The sequence below is a fragment of the Salmo trutta genome, chromosome 33 (assembly GCF_901001165.1).
Source record: "Salmo trutta chromosome 33, fSalTru1.1, whole genome shotgun sequence".
NCBI classification, from domain to species: domain Eukaryota; kingdom Metazoa; phylum Chordata; class Actinopteri; order Salmoniformes; family Salmonidae; genus Salmo; species Salmo trutta.
This window is the reverse complement of record NC_042989.1, coordinates 14,907,469-14,927,767: the sequence shown is the minus strand read 5'-3', so window position 1 is coordinate 14,927,767 and position 20,299 is coordinate 14,907,469. Positions and strand designations below refer to the sequence as shown.

At 42.0% G+C, this 20,299-nt stretch overlaps 1 protein-coding gene across 6 annotated transcripts in view; it reads left to right on the top strand.

The window, feature by feature from the left end:
• The window catches only part of fermt2 (FERM domain containing kindlin 2), a 112,410-nt gene that overhangs the window by 29,434 nt on the left and 62,677 nt on the right, over window positions 1-20,299 (top strand). For all 6 annotated transcript variants that reach the window (XM_029729886.1, XM_029729885.1, XM_029729888.1 and 3 more), the window contains exon 3: window positions 19,087-19,320. In XM_029729886.1, coding sequence (XP_029585746.1) covers window positions 19,087-19,320 — 234 coding nt within the window. The remainder of the gene's footprint in view (window positions 1-19,086; window positions 19,321-20,299) is intronic.

The following is a 20,299-nucleotide window of genomic DNA, read 5'->3' as shown; positions in this document are numbered from 1 at the left end:
TATTGAATTGCGGTATGTATTTGATATGCATGTTCTTGTGGTACATATTAAGGGCTCTATTTTGGGCTAGCGTTAAGGTGGCGCTAGTGTCAAACTAACCTCTCTGGGAAATGTGGGACGCTAGTGTCCCCGCCAACAGCCAGTGAAATAGCAGAGTGCCAAATTCAAAACAACAAAAATCCCATAATTCAAATTTCTCACACATACAAGTATTATACACCATTTTAAAGATAAACTCCTCGTTAATCCAACCACAGTGTCCGATTTCAAAAAGGCTTTACGGCGAAAGCATAGCATTATATTATGTTAGGACAGCACCTAGACAAGAAAAACCACACAGCCATTTTCCAAGCAAGGAGAGGCGTCCCAAAAACCATAAATACAGCTAAAATTAATCACTAACCTTTAATGATCTTCATCAGATGGCACTCATAGGACTTCATGTTACACAATACATGTATGTTTTGCTCGATAAAGTTCATATTTATATCCAAAAACCCAATTTTTACATTGGCGTGTAATGTTCAGAAATGTTTTGCCTCCAAAACTGCCGGTGAATGAGTACATCAATTTACAGAAATACTCATCATAAACTTTGATAAAAGATACAAGTATTATGCACAGAATTATAGATATACTTCTCCTTAATGCAACCGCTGTGTCAGATTTCAAAAAAGCTTTACGGCGAAAGCAAACTTTGCAATAATCTGAGTACAGCGCTCAGACATCAAAACAAACCATACAGATACCCGCCATGTTGTGGAGTCAACAGAAGTCAGAAATAGCATTATAAATATTCACTTACCTTTTGATGATCTTCATCAGAATGCACTCTCAGGAATCCCAGTTCCGCAATAAATGTTCATTTTGTTGGATAAAGTTCATCTTTATGTCCAAATACCTCAATTTTGTTCGCGTTTAGTCCAGCACTCCAAATTCATTAAGCACGCGAGTTAAGTCCAGACGAAAAGTGTAAATAGTTACATTACAGTTCGTCTAAACATGTCAAACGATGTATAGAATCAATCTTTAGGATGTTTTTATCATAAATATTCAATAATATTCCAACCGGACAATTTCTTTGTCGTGAGAATTGAAAGGAAAGGCAGCTCGCTCTCATGGCCGTGCGAATGATTGAGCTCATGCCAATTTTCCAGACAACTGACTGAATCAGCTCTTATTCTCTCCCCAATCACAGTAGGAGCCTGAAACAATGTTCTGAAGACTGTTGACATCTAGTGGAATCCTTAGGAAGTGCAATATGACCCCACAGACACTGTATATTGGATAGGCAATCACTTGAAAAACTACAAACCTCAGATTTCCCACTTCCTGGTTGGATTTTTTGGTCTGTTTATACTCAGACATCATTCAAACAGTTTTAGAAACTTCAGAGTGTTTTCTATCCAAATCTAATTATATGCGTATTCTAGCTTTTGGGCCTGAGTAGCAGGCATTTTACTTTGGGCATGCTTTTCATCCAAGCTACTCAATACTGCCCCCCTTTCCTAGAGAAGTTCACGTTAGTTTGCAATTTCGTTATGTAAAATATAGCGCACTGACATTTTCCAGCCCAAGCCCCAGGTTTGGTAATTTACCTGTCTAACATCAGCACACTTGCACTCAGATGGCAGGGGTGGAAATATTTCATGCATGTCCTTAAAACATGATCCAAAGTGCTAATTTTAGGCAGCGCTGGTAGGGATACTTAAGACCAACCAAAAGCTAGTTTTAGCAGAAATGCAGTTGGTTATGGCATGAATGTTGACGGCAGAACCGCAACCAATCCAGCCGTGATGCACACTGCCCATCAAATCAAATTGTATGTCATGTGCCGAATACAGCAGGTGTAGTCCTTAAAGTGAAATACTTACTTACGATCCCCTAACCAACAATGCAGTTAAAAAAATATATAGATAAGAATAAGAAATAAAAGTAACAAGTAATTAAAGAGCAGCAGTAAAATAACAATAGCGAGACTATACAGGGGAGTACCGATACAGAGTCAATTTGTGGGGGCACCGGTTAGTTGAGGTAGTATGTACATGTTGGTAGAGTTACTACAGTGATTATGCATAGATGATAACAAGAGAGTAGCAGCAGTGTAAGTGGGGGAGGGGGGGTGCAATGCAAATAGTCTGGGTAGCCATTTGATTAGGTGTTCAGGAGTCTTATGACTTTGGTGTAGAAACTGTTTAGAAGGCTCTTGGACCTAGACTTGGCGCTCCGGTACCGCTTGCTGTGGGGTAGCAGAGAGAACAGTCTATGACTAGGGTGGCTGGAGTCTTTGACAATTTTTAGGGCCTTCCTCTGACACCGCCTGTTATAGAGGTCCTGGATGGCAGGAAGCTTGGCCCCAGTGATGTAAAGGGCCGTTCGCACTACCCTCTGTAGTGCCTTGCGATCGGAGGCTGAGCAGTTGCCATACCAGGCAGGGATGCAAACATTCAGGATGCTCTCGATGGTGCAGCTGTAGAATCTTTTTAGGATCTGAGGACCCATGCCAAATCTTTTCAGTCTCCTGAGGGGGAATAGGTTTTGTTGTGCCCTCTTCATGACTGTCTTGGTGTGCTTGGACTATGTTGGTGATGTGGACACCAAGGAACTTGAAGCTCTCAACCTGCTCCACTGCAGCCCCGTCGATGAGAATGGGGGCGTGCTTGGTCCTCTTTTTCCTGTAGTCCACAATCATCTCCTTTGTCTTGATCACGTTGAGAGAGAGGTTGTTGTCCTGGCACCACACGGCCAGGTCTCTGACCACCTCCCTCTAGGCTGTCTTGTTGTTGTCAGTGATCAGGCCTACCACTGTTATGTCATCGGCAAACTTAATGATGGTGTTGGAGTTGTGCCTGGCTGTGCAGTCATGAGTGAACAGGGAGTGCAGAAGAGGACTGAGCATGCACCCCTGAGGGGCCCCTGTGTTGAGGATCAGCATGGCGGATGTGTTGTTACCTACCCTTACCACTTGGGGGCGGCCCGTTAGCAAGTCCAGGATCCAGTTGCAGAGGGAGGTGTTTAGTCCCAGGGTCCTTAGCTTATTGATGAGCTTTGAGGGCACTTAGCTTATTGATGAGCTTTGAGGGCACTATGGTGTTGAACGCTGAGCTGTAGTCAATGAATAGCATTCTCACATAGGTGTTCCTTTTTGTCCAGGTGGAAAAGGGCAGTGTGGAGTACAATAGAGATTGCATAATTTTTGGATCTGTTGGGGCGGTATGCAAATTGGAGCTGGTCTAGGGTTTCTGGGATGATGGTGTTGATGTGAGCCATGACCAGCCTTTCAAAGCACTTCATGGCTGCAGACGTGAGTGCTACTGGTCGGTAGTCATTTAGGCAAGGTTACCTTAGTGTTCTTGGGCACAGGCACTATGGTGGTCTGCTTAAAACATATTGGTATTACAGACTCGGTCAGGGAGAGGTTGAAAATGTCAGTGAAGACACTTGCCAGTTGGTCAGCGCATGCTCACAGTACAAATCCAGGTAATCCGTCTGGCCCCGCGGCCTTGTGAATGTTGACCTGTTTAAAGGTCTTACTCACATCAGCTGCGGAGAGTGTGATCACAGTCTTCCGGAACAACTGGTGCTCTCATGCATGTTGCAGTGTTATTTGCCTTGAAGCGAGCATAGAAGTAGTTTAGCTTGTCTGGTAGGCTCGTGTTACTGGGCAGCTCTCGGCTGTGCATCCCTTTGTTGTCTGTAATGGTTTGCAAGCCCTGCCACATCCGACGAGCGTCAGCCAGTGTAGTACAATTCAATCTTAGTCCTGTATTGATGTTTTGCCTGTTTGATGGTTCGTCGGAGGGCATAGCAGGATTTCTTATAAGCTCCCGGTTAGAGTCTCGCTCCTTGATAGCGGCAGCTCTAGCCTTTAGCTCAGTGCGGACGTTGCCTGTAATCCATGGCTTTTGGTTGAGGTATGTACGTATGGTCAGTGTGGGGACAGCGTCATTGATGTGCTTATTGATGAAGCCAGTGACTGATGTGGTGTACTCCTCAATGCCATCGGCATATGATCATGGAACAAGATTTTGGTGCTTTTGGTGCCTGTATACTTCGTACTGTATTTAGAAACATAACATTACTGTTTTTTCTCCCCTTTTTTTATTTAGTTAATAACAAGCATAGCCTCCCCTCTTTAATGAAGACTGTTTTTCTTTTTGTCCTGCCCAATGTAATCAAGTAGGCTAATCAAGACCATTGATAGGGTTTTGCTTGTGAGACTGTTTGGAAATGAACCTTAATCACCAAAGCTTTATTCAAATATCATTTTTGAGAAGAGCAAAACAGTGAGCTGACATTACTTACTTTTTATCTATGTATTGAAGGCAGGCCTACATTATTTTAGCCATGCTTTGGATGTGTGTAAAACCCCCTCCATTATGTGTCCATACCCATCATGAAACGAGATAAGAACCTCGTATTTAGAAGTTATTTTCCTGTAACACTTTGTTTTTCCGTTTCATATTTTTTAAACCCATGCACTCCATATGCTACCCTTTACCCTAGGCCTACTATAACGAAGGCTGAATCAACAACAATGCGCTATCTTTTTTATCCTGCCGATTTTACGATATCATTACATTTTATTTATTGTTGAAAAAACAGTGCTTGTTTTTTGTTTAATTTGATTAAAACCAAGCTTATTAGAAAGATTCACTGTTCTGGTTTTATCGTGAGAACGTCTGTGGTGCGCATGCAATGCAACTTCTGGAGATGTGTGAATGCGATCGGTAAGATGATTCCAATATGTACAGTACCAGTCAAAAGTGTGGATACCTACTCATTCCAGGATTTTCCTTTATTTTTACTATTTTCTACGTTGTAGAATAATAGGGAAGACTTCAAACCTATTAAATAACAAATGGAATCATGTAGTAACCCAAAAAGTGTTAAACAAATCTAAATATATTTTATATTTGCGATTCTTCAAAGTAGCCACCCTTTGCCTTGATGATAGCTTTGCACACTCTTGGCATTCTCTCAACAAGCTTGTTTCCCACTGTATGCATGACATTAGTTTTGATTTAGAGTGGACCATTATCATGCACCTGTCTTCAGAATAGGGGCAGGGGAAAAAAATACATGTAATCTATGCACTCAAATAGAGAATGGAGGATAGTTTTCATGCTATCCCGGTAGGCTATTGTATTGCAAAGCGAAGCAATGTGCTTAATATTAGGAAAGTTGAGAAATAAATATAGTAGGCCTAGCCTATAGAAAGCTGATGGGATGCTCTATTAAAAAGAGGCCATCACTCTGGTTTCTCACGCAATTGAATAGCCTATAGAATTGTTGCTCAACATGAGCTCATGGGCACTCATGGTGGAGTGTTAGATTTGATTTTTGACTACATTTGCATTTATATCAGTGTGATTAGATGGACAATAGATTGCTAATTACCAGGCAGTTAGCAAGTTTGGTATGATACGAATGACCATCAGCAGCATCGGAGCTTGGAGAAGCGTAGTTACCGTGACTAAACTGTCACGTGGAATTTGACTGCAGTCATGACTAGTGACTGCCGGTGTGGCCCCACTTGAGAAAATGGCCTTTGAATGTTTTGGTGTACCTATTGGAGAGCTCTTTGTCTATACCTATTCAGCATCATTCACACTCTCTTAAGCCTTAGCCCCACCCATATATTTAAGGATTCACATGTGAGACCATGTGCTAAACAGGGTGTAAGGTAGTGTAGTAAAGAAAAACTAAGATTGGCTTCACCAAGGCTGTGGTGAAGGTAGTATCCTACATGAACCTTTTCACATGTACCAACAAACGGGTGTGATCATTCCGATTTGATCAGAACACTTATTTAGAATGTTTCGATTGACACAACAGTCAGCATTTTGAGTTAGCCACACTGTTTTTCACAGAAGATTTTTGCAGAAACAGTCCTTACAAAGTTATGTCCTGAATGTGACCAGTTTATTTTTGGATGCAATGTTCAGACATTCACAGAAGTAGCAACAGCATACACAATCATCCAAACCAGAAAATGTAAGCTGCATTTGTCCTAGCGCTAACTGATGAAATATTGATGTAACACAAGCGGTCATATTTAGAAACCACAATATGAATTAGCTAATAGCAATTACTATTTGTAATTAATTGTGTCACGGGTAAGCTCAACATTGATCAAAATAATTTAGTAAAACACTTTCTAGAAATCAAAAGTAATCCGATCGTAGTTTGTGCGCGCCGCCATGTTTGTTATTCGCGTTAAACAAAGATTAGAGAAGACAAGATGAGATTGGTCTGTTTGCAGTATGCATGTTGAAGGGGCTGTGTCGTCTACGATCATTCACTTCACTTAATTCACTACCGGAAGTTTACCCGAAAGATAAGTGAACCATTCCTTCACCTCATAAACATCTTTGGTCTGACAGATGTTTACGTGACACCCAGAATGCATTGTATAATGTCAACAAACATGGCGCCACACTTAGCTGGCAAATAGCTTAGCATTAGCTCATTATAATCAGTACAACCTTCAAAAAGTATTTTACACACATCATAGGTGTCCATTACAATCTATGCAATAATCGGAATGCATTATTTGTCACCAGTACTTCAAAATGTTTTTACAGTTTTATTCACATTATGCTGCATACATACTGCATGCTACAGTAGCAATGACAACATGATATACAGAAAAAAAGACACTTTGATATGAACGCACACATGTCCAAAGTTATTATTTGTAAGGAAAACAACCAGGAAGGCAATGCAAGCACCAGCCAGAAAATTGGCCAATTCATGCAAGACTGCGCAAATGTCTGCGTACTTGATCTGAGGAAACATTGATAAAGTGCGTGGGCTCTCCTTGAAGAGAGAAGTTTGTCCGTAAAGACTCAAACATAAATGGTCCGAAACGCTGAATGTGAATTAATGAGGCGGAACACTTCTCAATTCAAACTTAGAAAATACAACTTGTTAGAAAATAATTATAAATTGTCAAGTTGAAACGGCCTATAGATAATTAACAGGCAGCACGTGTTTACTGTCCTGTTGTGTAACATTTTGGAACAGTGAGTGCATTCTGACATAACGTGCATAAAACAACTTACGCTGGGGCGACGTATGAAAAGATGATGGAAAAACTCTAGGTAAAAATACACTAACTAGTCCTTGGCCTATATCCTAATCTGACTTTGGTGCAGGTCATGTTGTTCACATTACCGTCTCTGGTAAACACACTATATCAAATAAAATCTAAGTTTATTTGTCACATGCAAAGGATACTGAAGGAATGCTACAGTGAAATGGTTACTTGCATATTTACATAGTAACAATATAAAAAAAAAATAGTGTCCAGATAAAAGTATTGTATAATTATTAGATGACGCTTACCCAGACACACTTCATGTGAAAGAGATGCTATAACCCTCCCAGCCACATCTAGCTAAGTGGATGGGTCACTATTGTGTAGACATGTTAGCTACACATGTTCATGACATACAATAGATGGCCATAATCACCCCCAAACAACACACCTGGCTTTTGTTTAGACATGTAGCTAGCGAGCTAAACAATGAACCATATTCCCAACCCACACAGTAGCAATACAAACAGATTGTCATAGCTAGCCACCATGCATGAAATTCTTTAGTAGGAATCTGCACTTTGCAAAAGCTAAAAAACTAGGTTCAATGTTAGCTAGCTAAGATTAGATATAACTAGCAATGCAAATGGCTTTCTTAGATATTAATAATATTACCAATCAGACACAGCATTAGCTAGCAAGCTAACGTTCGCTAGCTAGCTAACGGTACACTTTAACATGCAATGAAAATGACTTTTTGGCAAAATTACAAACTTGTAATATCTGACAATGTAGGTAAACTCGTATACATGGTTGAATGCTTCACGGCAGACTGGAGCCCCGTTTATTAACTAAGACGTCCTGTGTCGTTTCCGTTTTTTGTTTGTACTGCTTGGCCCGTCGTGTGAAATCACTCCGGTTCACACTGACCGTGTTCAGAAAGTAGTCAATCACAACTTTTTCCCACTGAACTTTGTTGATAGCGCCTGCTGAATTCAGGGCAGCAATTTTCAGAGCAGTAGCAACACTTTTGCAGTTGTCCATGGCTAACGTTATATCTTAGAAAAAACAGTGGTAGTAAAGGGTTATCTACACATACCGATCAGGTCATGTTATAGACCGAAGCATACCTGGCAGACCAATCTGGACTCCTCTCTCGGCATGTCCAGCCCATCCATTATCTCAGCCAATAATGGCTAGCGGGAAGGTTCCTGCCTTTTTTCTGTGGCTAAACTAACTAGGCTCGTAATTTGACAATTTTATTGAGATTTACAGATAGCTTACAGGTTTGTTATTAATAAGGCACATAAGTTCACATGTTCCAGAAGGCATTTCTGCCCCAAACTCTTTTTTTTTAAAATTGTTTATATTTTTTTTAACTTTCAAATACCTCTCCTCTGAATTAGTGATGTGCGTCATATGCCTAGCTTCCTGAAATGGGTCACAATTAGCAAAGATGGGATAAGTTTATATTTACTTTTTAACAAACTATAAGGGACTAACATTAGAATTGGAGTTGATTTCAAGACAATACACAAAAACCGTAAATACACAGCTTGAAGCAACCACACATTTAGCCATAGAGCATGTTCTGATTGGCCGGTGAGGGGCCAAGCCTCCACCCACCCAGCAACTGTGCCAATAAATGTGCTTGTGAAAATAGCAAAAAATATTTCTGACACACCCCCGAACCTATAGCACTACTGCCCAGTGCTTAGATTGACTGACTGTTGCGTTAGGCTTGTTAAAATAGAGACCTGAAAGTGAGAAAGGGAAGGGCTTGGTTTATAAACTGTTTGTGTTAACCGCGGCAATTCCATGGTCGTGATGGTGAATGAAAAGCACTGTTTGACAGTACTTACCAACTCAAATTACTAACATTAGTCCGCAGACTATTCACTCACTGTACAGAAAGCTGCTAGATTGATATGCGTGCGCACACACACACCTCCTTTCAGAACATGTGCCCACAGAGTTCATAAAACATTATTTCTACCACTCTACAACCTCCCTCTATCCCTCCTTCCATCCCCCACCACTCTTCCCAAGGACTCGGGGTCTGCATTTAATACACCCAATTACTTAGCCCCCCCCCCCCAATTACGTCAGACCTGGCAAGCACGCTGGTAGAATTTTTATCTGGGAGATGTCATTGGCCCCCTCTCTTCCCTCTCTCCTCTTTACAGATTAAATTACCAGGTTTTTATTGAGGCTGCTTGATGGATATTTATAGGACCAGCCCTCTCCCAAGCACAACGCAGTGACGTCACAAAATAATCATGAAAATGCTGGCCAATGGGGTTTGGCAATGGGCGGGGAGGTTGGGACAGAACCTCAGCAGCAGCACAGCCCTCTGGGAAGTGGAAAGAAACTGACGCCATCTGGTGAGGGAGAACGACTGCTGTATGTTGTATACATGTAGAGCCAAGAAGGACCAGTATAGCTACACATGGGACTGTGGTTAAGACCTACATTGCCTAATGCATAGTGCTCTTGGTGCAAAAACACCAGAAATTGCTAGGTTGCATGAGGGAAATTCTGAGTATAGCTATGAAAATACACACGTGTCTATTTTCAATTTCCCTTTCTCCCTCTTTCCACAGTTCAGCCGTAACCAGACTTCAGAAATACACTAGATAAGCTTGTTTAGGGTTTGGGGCAATGAAGTTGTATGCTACACAGCAGAGGCATTAGAACATGCTGGTGACAACTAGACCCCACATATACACTCTCCTGAATTGAAAGCTTGGAATGTTTACAGTCAAGTGCCAAGATAACCCCCTCCTTCCACATAGATAAACACTCCAAAGCAACAGGTTGACAAACAACTCCATTACCTGCACAACACCATCATCCATTCACCCAGACCATTGTACGTAAGCTTGAATTCATTTCCACACAAAAAATCCTACAATGATGGAAAGACCTGTGTGTTGTCCTTGTTAATGAACACAGAGAAGAGCTCCAACTTCTTAATCATAGCCTCAATTTTGTCCAGCACATTGAATATAGTTGGAGAGTCCATATAATCCTAGATTCAGATCATTCAGGCGAGAAAAAACATCACCCAGATAGGCCAGTCGTATGAGAAACTCATCATCATGCAAGCGGTCAGACAAGTGAAAATTATGGTCAGTAAAGCACTTTAAGCTCGTCCCTCAATTTTAAAAAAACGTGTCAATACTTTGCTATACTTTGATAACCAAAGCACTTATGTATGTTGTAAAAGAGTATCATGGTCGCTCCCTATATCATTGCAAAGTGCAGAAAATACACGAGAGTTCAGGGGCCTTGCTTTAACAAAGCACTAACCACTTTAACTGTAGTGTCCAAAATGTCTTTCAAGCTGTCAGGCATTCCTTTGGCAGCAAGAGCCTATCGGTGGATGCTACAGTGCAGCTGCTTGTACACGCGTTACCACTCCACTATGTCTCCCTGTCATGGCTTTTGCGGCATCAGTACAGATACCAACACATCTTGACCATCAAAGTCCATTTGATGTCACAAAGCTGTCCAGTACTTAAAAATATGTCCTCTGGTTTCCAGTGGTTTGCAGAAGAGGATGTCTTCCTTAATTGACCCCCCCCCCCCCCCATAAACGTAACGGCCTGTGCCAGGCCCGCCACGTCTGTTGACTCATCCAGCTGTAATGCATATAATTCACTGGCTTGTATGCGAAGCAGTAATTGTCTCAAAACATCTCCGGCCATGCCACTGATGCATCGTGAAAGTGTTGTTTGATGAAGGCATTGTCTCTCGTTTTTCTGGCCGTTTCCCCCAGCATTGTCCCAGCCATATCCGCAGCAGCAGGAAGAATTAAGCCCTCCACAATAGTATGGGGCTTGCCTGTCCTAGCCACTTGGTAGCTCACCATATAAGACGCTTGTAGCCCCTTCTTATTAATGATATCTGTTGCTTTTATACATGTCTTACTACTCAAAAGTCGTCTTTATTCTCGCTCAAAAAACTCTTGTGGCTTATTTTTCAAATTGTCATGTTTCTAAATGTCTGCGCAGGAGTGAAGGTTTCCCGCGACAGAATAACGTTTAATGTGATTGGATGTTAATTATTTGACTAAGCTACCTGAATTTGACATTGTATTGCTATTTCGCTGAACATTAGATGGTTTGATTTTGTTTGGCAGTGAAACGAGGCTACTCAGGCGAGGGAATAAAACCTCACCCAAATGTACAGCCCCGTTGGAAAATATAAATTGACTGTTTGAAAATGAAGAATTTCTGTAGTAGTATTATTATTATTATTATTATACACTGCTCAAAAAAATAAAGGGAACACTAAAATAACACATCCTAGATCTGAATGAAAGAAATAATCTTATTAAATACTTTTTTCTTTACATAGTTGAATGTGCTGACAACAAAATCACACAAAAATAATCAATGGAAATCCAATTTATCAACCCATGGAGGTCTGGATTTGGAGTCACACTCAAAATTAAAGTGGAAAACCACACTACAGGCTGATCCAACTTTGATGTAATGTCCTTAAAACAAGTCAAAATGAGGCTCAGTAGTGTGTGTGGCCTCCACGTGCCTGTATGACCTCCCTACAACGCCTGGGCATGCTCCTGATGAGGTGGCGGATGGTCTCCTGAGGGATCTCCTCCCAGACCTGGACTAAAGCATCCGCCAACTCCTGGACAGTCTGTGGTGCAACGTGGCGTTGGTGGATGGAGCGAGACATGATGTCCCAGATGTGCTCAATTGGATTCAGGTCTGGGGAACGGGCGGGCCAGTCCATAGCATCAATGCCTTCCTCTTGAAGGAACTGCTGACACACTCCAGCCACATGAGGTCTAGCATTGTCTTGCATTAGGAGGAACCCAGGGCCAACCGCACCAGCATATGGTCTCACAAGGGGTCTGAGGATCTCATCTCGGTACCTAATGGCAGTCAGGCTACCTCTGGCGAGCACATGGAGGGCTTGCAGCCCCCCCAAAGAAATGCCACCCCACACCATGACTGACCCACCGCCAAACCGGTCAAGCTGGAGGATGTTGCAGGCAGCAGAACGTTCTCCACGGCGTCTCCAGACTCTGTCACGTCTGTCACATGTGCTCAGTGTGAACCTGCGTCATCTGTGAAGAGCACAGGGCGCCAGTGGCGAATTTGCCAATCTTGGTGTTCTCTGGCAAATGCCAAACGTCCTGCACGGTGTTGGGCTGTAAGCACAACCCCCACCTGTGGACGCCGGGCCCTCATACCACCCTCATGGAGTCTGTTTCTGACCGTTTGAGCAGACACATGCACATTTGTGGCCTGCTGGAGGTCATTTTGCAAAGGCGGAGGTAGCGGTCCTGCTGCTGGGTTGTTGTCCTATGGCCTCCTCCACGTCTCCTGATGTAGTGGCCTGTCTCCTGGTAGCGCCTCCATGCTCTGGACACTACGCTGACAGACACAGCAAACCTTCTTGCCACAGCTCGCATTGATGTGCCATCCTAGATGAGCTGCACTTCCTGAGCCACTTGTGTGGGTTGTAGACTCCGTCTCATGCTACCACTAGAGTGAAAGCACCGCCAGCATTCAAAAGTGACCAAAACATCAGCCAGGAAGCATAGGAACTGAGAAGTGGTCTGTGGTTACCACCTGCAGAACCACTCCTTTATTGGGGGTGTCTTGCTAATTGCCTATAATTTCCACCTGTTGTCTATTCCATTTGCACAACAGCATGTGAAATTTATTGTCAATCAGTGTTGCTTCCTAAGTGGACAGTTTGATTTCACAGAAGTGTGATTGACTTGGAGTTACATTGTGTTGTTTAAGTGTTCCCTTTATTTTTTGGAGCAGTGTGTGTGTGTGTTTGTGTGTGTGTATGTATATATATAATTTTTATTTTTTATAGAAATAAATGTGAATCACTTTATTTGTACCCCAGTGTGGGAATACCTGACCCAGACCTATCACAATATTATCCTACACAATAATATAGTATATGAACCAGTTTACACTGAGATGCTGTTTTCTCTCTACTTTTGCCTTTTCTTGATCTAAAATCACTAGCCCTCAGCCAGTTTGGTTAGGTTTGCTAACAGTCAGTTGTTGGGTTCAGTGCACATTGTATGTTCACCCACGTCACTCACCTTTAAGAGTGATATAAGGTTGTCAACAAAGCACAGTAGCAGCACAGTATGCGCACTACCTGGCCTGAGGTTGCCATGGCACCCAACTGGTGATTGAAAGGCAGAAGCTGTGCAGAATGAATCAGAAGTAGGTTCTTGTTGAATGTGCCTCCGATGTATGACTCTGCTTAGCCATAACCAGTTAGCTCGTGTCATACAGAACAAATCTTTCCAGACTCTCCCTTGGTAGTTTGGATTGGAAATTATATTCGCTGATGGACTAGCCTACAAATCCTGAATATTAAGTAGATTACAGTGCATTTGGAAAGTATTCAGACCACTTTTTCCACAATTTGTTACTTTAGCCTTATTCTAAAATTGATGAATAAAAAAAAAAGATCTTAGCAATCCACACACTACCCCATAATGACAAAACAAAAAAAGGTTTTTAGAAATGTTTGCAAATGTATTAAAAATAAGAACATACCTTATTTACAGAAGTATTCAGACCCTTTGCTATGAGACTCGAAATTGAGCTCAGGTGCATTCTGTTTCCATTGATCATCCTTGATGTTTCTACAACTTGATTGGAGTCCACCTGTGGTAAATTCCAAATCATTTCCAATCAATTGAAAGGCACACACCTGTCTATATAAGGTCCCACAGTTGACAGTGCATGTCAGAGCAAAAACCAAGCCATGAGGTCAATTTAATTGTCCATAAAGATGACAGGATTGTGCAGAGGCACAGATCTGGGGAAGGGTAGCAAAAAATGTCTGCAGCATTGAAGGTCCCCAAGAACAGAGTGGCCTCCATTCTTAAATGGAAGAAGTGTGGAACCACCAAGACTTCCTAGAACTGGCCGCCCGGCCAAACTGAGCAATCGGGGGAGAAGGGCCTTGGTCAGGGTGGTGACCAAGAACATGATGGTCTCTCTGACAGAGCTCCGGAGTTCCTCTGTGGAGATGGTCTGATGAAACCAAGATTGATTTCATTGGCCTGAACGACAAGCGTCAAGTGTGGAGGAAACCTGGCACTATCCCTAAGGTAAATCGTGGTGGCAGCATCATGCTGTGGGGATGTTTTTCAGCAGTAGGGACTGGGAGACTAGTCAGAATCAATGGAAAGATGAACGTTACGTTAACCCTGTTTGTCTGCATCGAAGTACCCTTGTACCTAGCATCGAGCATGGTGGCGACACAGTAAAGAGGCGCAGAGAGAATGCCACCGAATCGCTTGTTCACAGCCTCTTGTAGAGAACTTTTGAGAGTTTTAACCCCACGGTATGTGTCGGAAGTTTTGTTGAGCAGGCTTTTCAATGCCATGCAGACACAGCTGAGCTTATTTCTCGGGTCAGTTGTTCGAATGGCGCTAGGAGTGTGTTCATGTTAAGAAGTTTCAATCATGTTCTCAAATGCCATTGAAATGGCAGCAGCGGTATGAGAACCAGCACATTCTTGAACATGCAATACGGCTTTCCTCAGTAGGAAAGCCTTGTCGTCCCGCTGCTGTCAGACTCAGCATGCTCATGAGGCTGACATCGCTGGTCTAAATGTCAGTCATGAAGCTAATAGCAGTGACGCTCATAGCAAGTAGCTCATGGATGTGCATTTCAACCATATTGTGTAACTCCGGTAGGGCAACATCTGAAAAATAGTGCCTACTTGGTAGTGTGTATCGGTGCTCGACCAGTCGGCGAAAGCCAACATCATCCACGACCGAGAACGGTTGATTGTAAAGGGCAATGAATTCCATTATCTTGGCGTTAATGGATTTTGCCTGTGAGTTGTCTCGCTGAAATGTTCTTACACTTTCAAATGACTGCTCGACTTGAACTTGTTTAGTTGTTGGAAGTGCGCGCTTAGTATTTTTCTGCTTTTATTCTGTGTAGGGCTGTATTTTCGTGGCGTCATTAGGTCATCTACTTACGTTATATAGGTATGTACGTCTGCTTTGACATCGGTTTTGCACATCGGCGTTAAACTAGACATCAGGCCGATGGCGATGTTGCCATTTTTAGCTAATATCGGCATGCTTATTATTTATTTATTTATATATATATAATTTTGTTTTTTTATTATAAAAAAAAAAAATTCTCCAAATTATAAGCACAGCAATGCACTGATGGTAGTAGGCTGTAAGCGTGACTGTTCCATTAGTGGAAAACACCATTATCAAAAGTGACCGCAAATGCAATTATGCATGTAATGCTTTTATTATAAAGGTGCATTTTTATGGTCAAAATTATCTTCCCCAAACTTGAAACTCACTGCTGCTTATGTATGCCAGTTAGGCTTAATTTTAAGAAGTTATTTGGCCACTTTAGTTGATACAAACCTTATCAAAACATATAGGCCTATGGGCTAGGCTACATGGTGTACAACTATGATTTGAACATGTCGCAAAAAAAGGCATTTCTTATGCTGGGCATCATACACAAGTGATAATATAGTAATTCACAAGTGATAGGCTAATATTGTCACCCATCAGACTATTCTTGATTTAATCTTGTCTTTACATGTACTAAATAATATGTGTGACATTTGTTTTGATTTAGAATAGATCATTATCATGCACCTGAATCAAAACGGGGCAGCTGGAAAAAATACATGTCGTCTATGCACTTAAATAGCGAATGGAGGACGCTTTTCCCTGTGGTTTATTTTCATGTCAGCCAGGTAGGCTATACTCCTGTTGTAAATATAAACAATATGCTTAATATTAGGAAAGTTGAGAAATAAATATAGTAGGCCTAGCCTATAGAAAGCTGATGGGATCCTCTTATAAGCGGCCACCAGTCTGTTTTCTCACGCAATTTCATAGCCTATAGAAATGTTGCGCAACATGAGCTCATGGGCACTCATGGAGTGTTTTGATTAGATTTTTGCATTGATGTCAGAGTAATTAGAGGGACAGTAGAGTGCTGAGTACCAGGCCGTTAGCAAGTTTGGTAGTCTACTAATGACCAGCAGCAGCATCAGAGCTTGGAGAAGCCTAATTACAGTGACTAAATGGTAACGTGGAATTTAACTGCCTTCATGACTCATGACCGCCGGTGTGGCGGTAATACGGTCACCTCAACAGCTCTAAACGTAACAAAATGTGGAAAAAGTCGGTCTGAATAGTTTCCGAATGCACTGTAAGTACTCTAAATGAGCATCATACAGATGACTCCCTTCAGGTAGTCATAATTATAATAGTAGCTTTCCTACAGAGGCAGGCTCTAAAATAATGACCCTCCCAAAGCCTTGGCTATTCCCTCTAAACGGACAAAACCATGTTTACAACCACCTTTTATTAATCGAAGAGGGATTAGAATGCCACAACACAGCAGTGGGTCCCAACCTACTATATAGGGCCATACTGCTCTAAAACACCATAATTGAGTCATCTTAAGGGTCTGTGATGATGACTCAGTGATATTCTAGAAGTAAACTGAGAGGGATGGAAATAGAAAGAATGTGGAGGGGTGGCCCCCGGAAAGACTGACTGGATCAATGTCATAGTCCACTAGAAAGTGACTCAGTGCTTAACTCAATGCTTCCAGGAGAGAAGGGGGGATGAGGGGGGGATGGGACACCGCTCAGGAAAGTGTCTTTCTGGACGGGAGCCAGAGTGATTATGTCATTGCTGTGGGGAACATCCGCTGATACGCCCGTTAATGTTGTCCGTGCTTTTTTTCCAGGACAATCACACAATGGTTACGTCATGATTACTTGTCTTACACACACACACACACACACGTACGCTTAGTGGTATGACATCCGTTTGAACCTGAAAAAATCAGTAGATACTTGAAGTACTTGACCCCCGATATGTCTGCATCGGAAGTGTAAACTGTGCTATATTCCCCATGTATCCCAGTGCCATCAGATGTGATATCCATTCTTCCACTGCCAATATGTGTGTCTGAAGGAACAGTACAGGCTGTCCATCTTTCACCTGTGAGTGGTAGCATGAAAACATATTTTCTCTGCTCCTGGGCTCTAAGGTATTAGAGGTTCAAAGGGAAAACAGCCTCAGAAAGCAGGTCATCACAATACTGCAAATGGAATAGAAAGCAAAGTAATCTCTTAAACAGCTGCTTTCAGTTCCCTCAAATCCCTGGGCTTTTCACGTTCTCTATGAAGACAGTGCTCAAAGGGGGGACACACTTATATCCCTTCATACTAAGACTTTTCCTCTAACTTTTTTTCTCTTCTTTATATTTGAAAGGTATTGCCGGCATCAAAGCCAAAACTTTTATTTCCCCCAAACGACCTAGTAATAATTTCGTTAAAATTCTGCCTACGGCTTAGTATGGAAGGTAGGAGCAATGCTGAGGCGACATTGGCAAGCACTACGCTCTTAAACTCTTGATTGTTGCTAGGCAGCGCCAGTTAACCATCCTCCTGCCAGTTCTAAACTTTGCAAGCTCTTCACATCCCACCACTAAGCATGCACTGTTTCCTTACCCACAACTGGATGGATCCATAAAGAATTACTGTGGGAATGCATATCAGTGAATGGCAATTGAAGGCATGTATTCAATTGTTGCTTACTGAAACTCCCAAAGTCATCCAATCCTTGTAATATATTTAAAGCAATAGCGTACCCGTGTGTGGTCAACTAGAGGATGATGAGGATGATTTCAGCACTGTTTTGATTGGGACAGCCTATCACACTGCTTTGAGACAAGCGTGGGGACTCATCTTGATAAATCAATAAATGTCCGATTTTTGTTTTCACTGAATCTCCATTTGGATATTGGTTAGACTACAGTTAGCCTGGGAAATGTTATTTGAGGTGAGAGCTGCCCATGGTCATCTTGTCTAGTGTGCTCATTGATTAGACATTTTTTCCATGTTATTTAGTTTAACAAGTGGATTATTTAGCTTTTCACTGTCGCTTAGTAGCCTAGACCTACTCCCAACCAAAAGCATGTGACGTAACTGACTGGTCTGATTATCAATCAATGTGATTTTGTTTCACTGAATCTCTGTCTATATAGGTTAATTGGTTTCTGACTGGGAAGATAAGTGGAGGTGAGGTGGTATAGCTCATCTATCAGTGATCAGAAACATTTAGCATGCAATAAGGTAACCTAAATCAAGTGTACTGTAGGCCTATTGATTTCATTTGGATGGCGCAACAATGGCAGCACAGGCCCTTAACAGGTCTAATTAAACTGAAAATATGCTATTTTATTCATTTCAAAATATATTGTATTATTCTTATGTTTCTTAGGACATGCATAAATTAATAATACGTTTGTTTTTGATGGTGTTTTTTTTTTATTTTTGATGGTCAAATTCATAAATCCTTTGTGAAAACAGTATGACAAAGCACACACCCAGGTCCAACGTCATTGTTTTGAACCCCTGTCAGACAGTCTGCTGGGAGGTGAGGGGTTTTGGGTGGCATGTCTCTGGCATTACTGGGATCACTGTGACTCTGGAACAAAGAGGGAGGTTTGAACCTAATATCCCCACAATGTCACGTAAAACAGCAGGCATCTTTCACACTTTCTCCTCCTCACTTTGAGTTCCCCATTCCCTCTTGAAATAATCCAGAAGCCCTCACACTCTCAACCGCACCCACCTGGTCCTAAACGTGTTCCATCAGTCTGTCAGAGTGACACAGAGGTTTCTCCTTTCATTTGCATTGTCTCGATTTAGTTTTACCATAATTAAATGAATGAAGACTGTTGGCTTTAGTGTCATTGGTTTAGTATAAATCTAGTAGTTTGGCCATAGGCAGGACATAAAACAGTCATTGCAGTGACATGAATGAATTCCCTACACAGTACAGTTTTGTGTTACTCAACTCTTTTGATAGTTATGAAACAGACAAACAAACTGGACGTCAGTTTAGTTATCTGGTCACTGACGTCCAGTTTATTTTTGTTCTGGCTACTGTATCAAACTAATAAATGTAGTGATGGTTACTGACTGACTGATAAACTAATACTCTCTCCTCCCATCAGATGTGAAGAAGGACTGGTCGGACCACGCTCTGTGGTGGGAGAAGAAGAAAACATGGCTGCTGAAGACCCACTGGACCCTGGACAAGTATGGTATCCAGGCAGACGCCCGGCTCCTCTTCACCCCCCAGCACAAGCTGCTGCGCCTGCAGCTGCCCAACATGAAGCACATGAAGGTCAAGGTCAACTTCTCTGACCGTGTCTTCAAGGCCGTGTCCGACATCTGCAAGACTTTCAGTAAGTCACAGATGTTTTGTCATTTCGAACTATAATGCACCTATCCTACCAAAGGTCCTGTATAGTCTACAGTGTATACTCTTTCTATAAGGTTGGTTGAGCATGATGGTACCTCCTTTCGTCCACTCTAACCTTGCCATAATACTCTTGCTATTTTTAGATGAACTTCTGGAAGTGTTCTCTACCTCCAGTCTAGTCGGGCATGTCTGCCTCTGTTTTTTCCTTTCAGCCTTTTGTTGTGTTTATCAAACAGAGCCTGAGTTATCAGATATCAGCGCTCACTTCACCACCACTTCTGACAGGTGACTGTTCAGGCACCTTGACTCTGCTAGACCTGTCCTTGGAATAGCGCTGTCTGTTGACTAAACAGGATTCAGACAGGTCTAGCAGAGTTTATCAATCTAGCACCGCGTAATGACTCACACATTCAGAGATGGATATTATCTCACACACATTACTGTGTCCAGATTTAGCCCTCAAGGCCCTGCCCCCTGACGAGCACTAAGGTCAGACGCTGGCCCTGTCAGCTAGAGTTCGGTGGAAAACACCTCATTTTTATTTTATTTATTAGGATCCCCGGCTATACTTCCTGGGGTCCAAACGGGGAACAAAACACAACAAATACATAATATACAGTGCCTTCAGAAAGTGTTCACACCCTTAAGGCTTTTCTACATTTTGTTGTTACAGCCTGAATTTTACATGGATTACATTTAGATTTTTTGTCACTGGCCTACACCCAATGTCATTGGAATTAAGTTTTTTTAAATGTTTACAAATTAATAAAAGCTGAAATGTCGAGTCAATAAGTATTCAACCCCTTTGTAATGGCAATCCTAAATCATTTCAGTAACAATGTGCTTAACAAGTCACATAGTAAGTTGGATGGACTCACTCTGTGTGCATGATTTTGTTTAGCATGATCCCTTTGAGCATGGTGAAGTTATTACATTTTGGATGGTTTATCAATACACCCAGT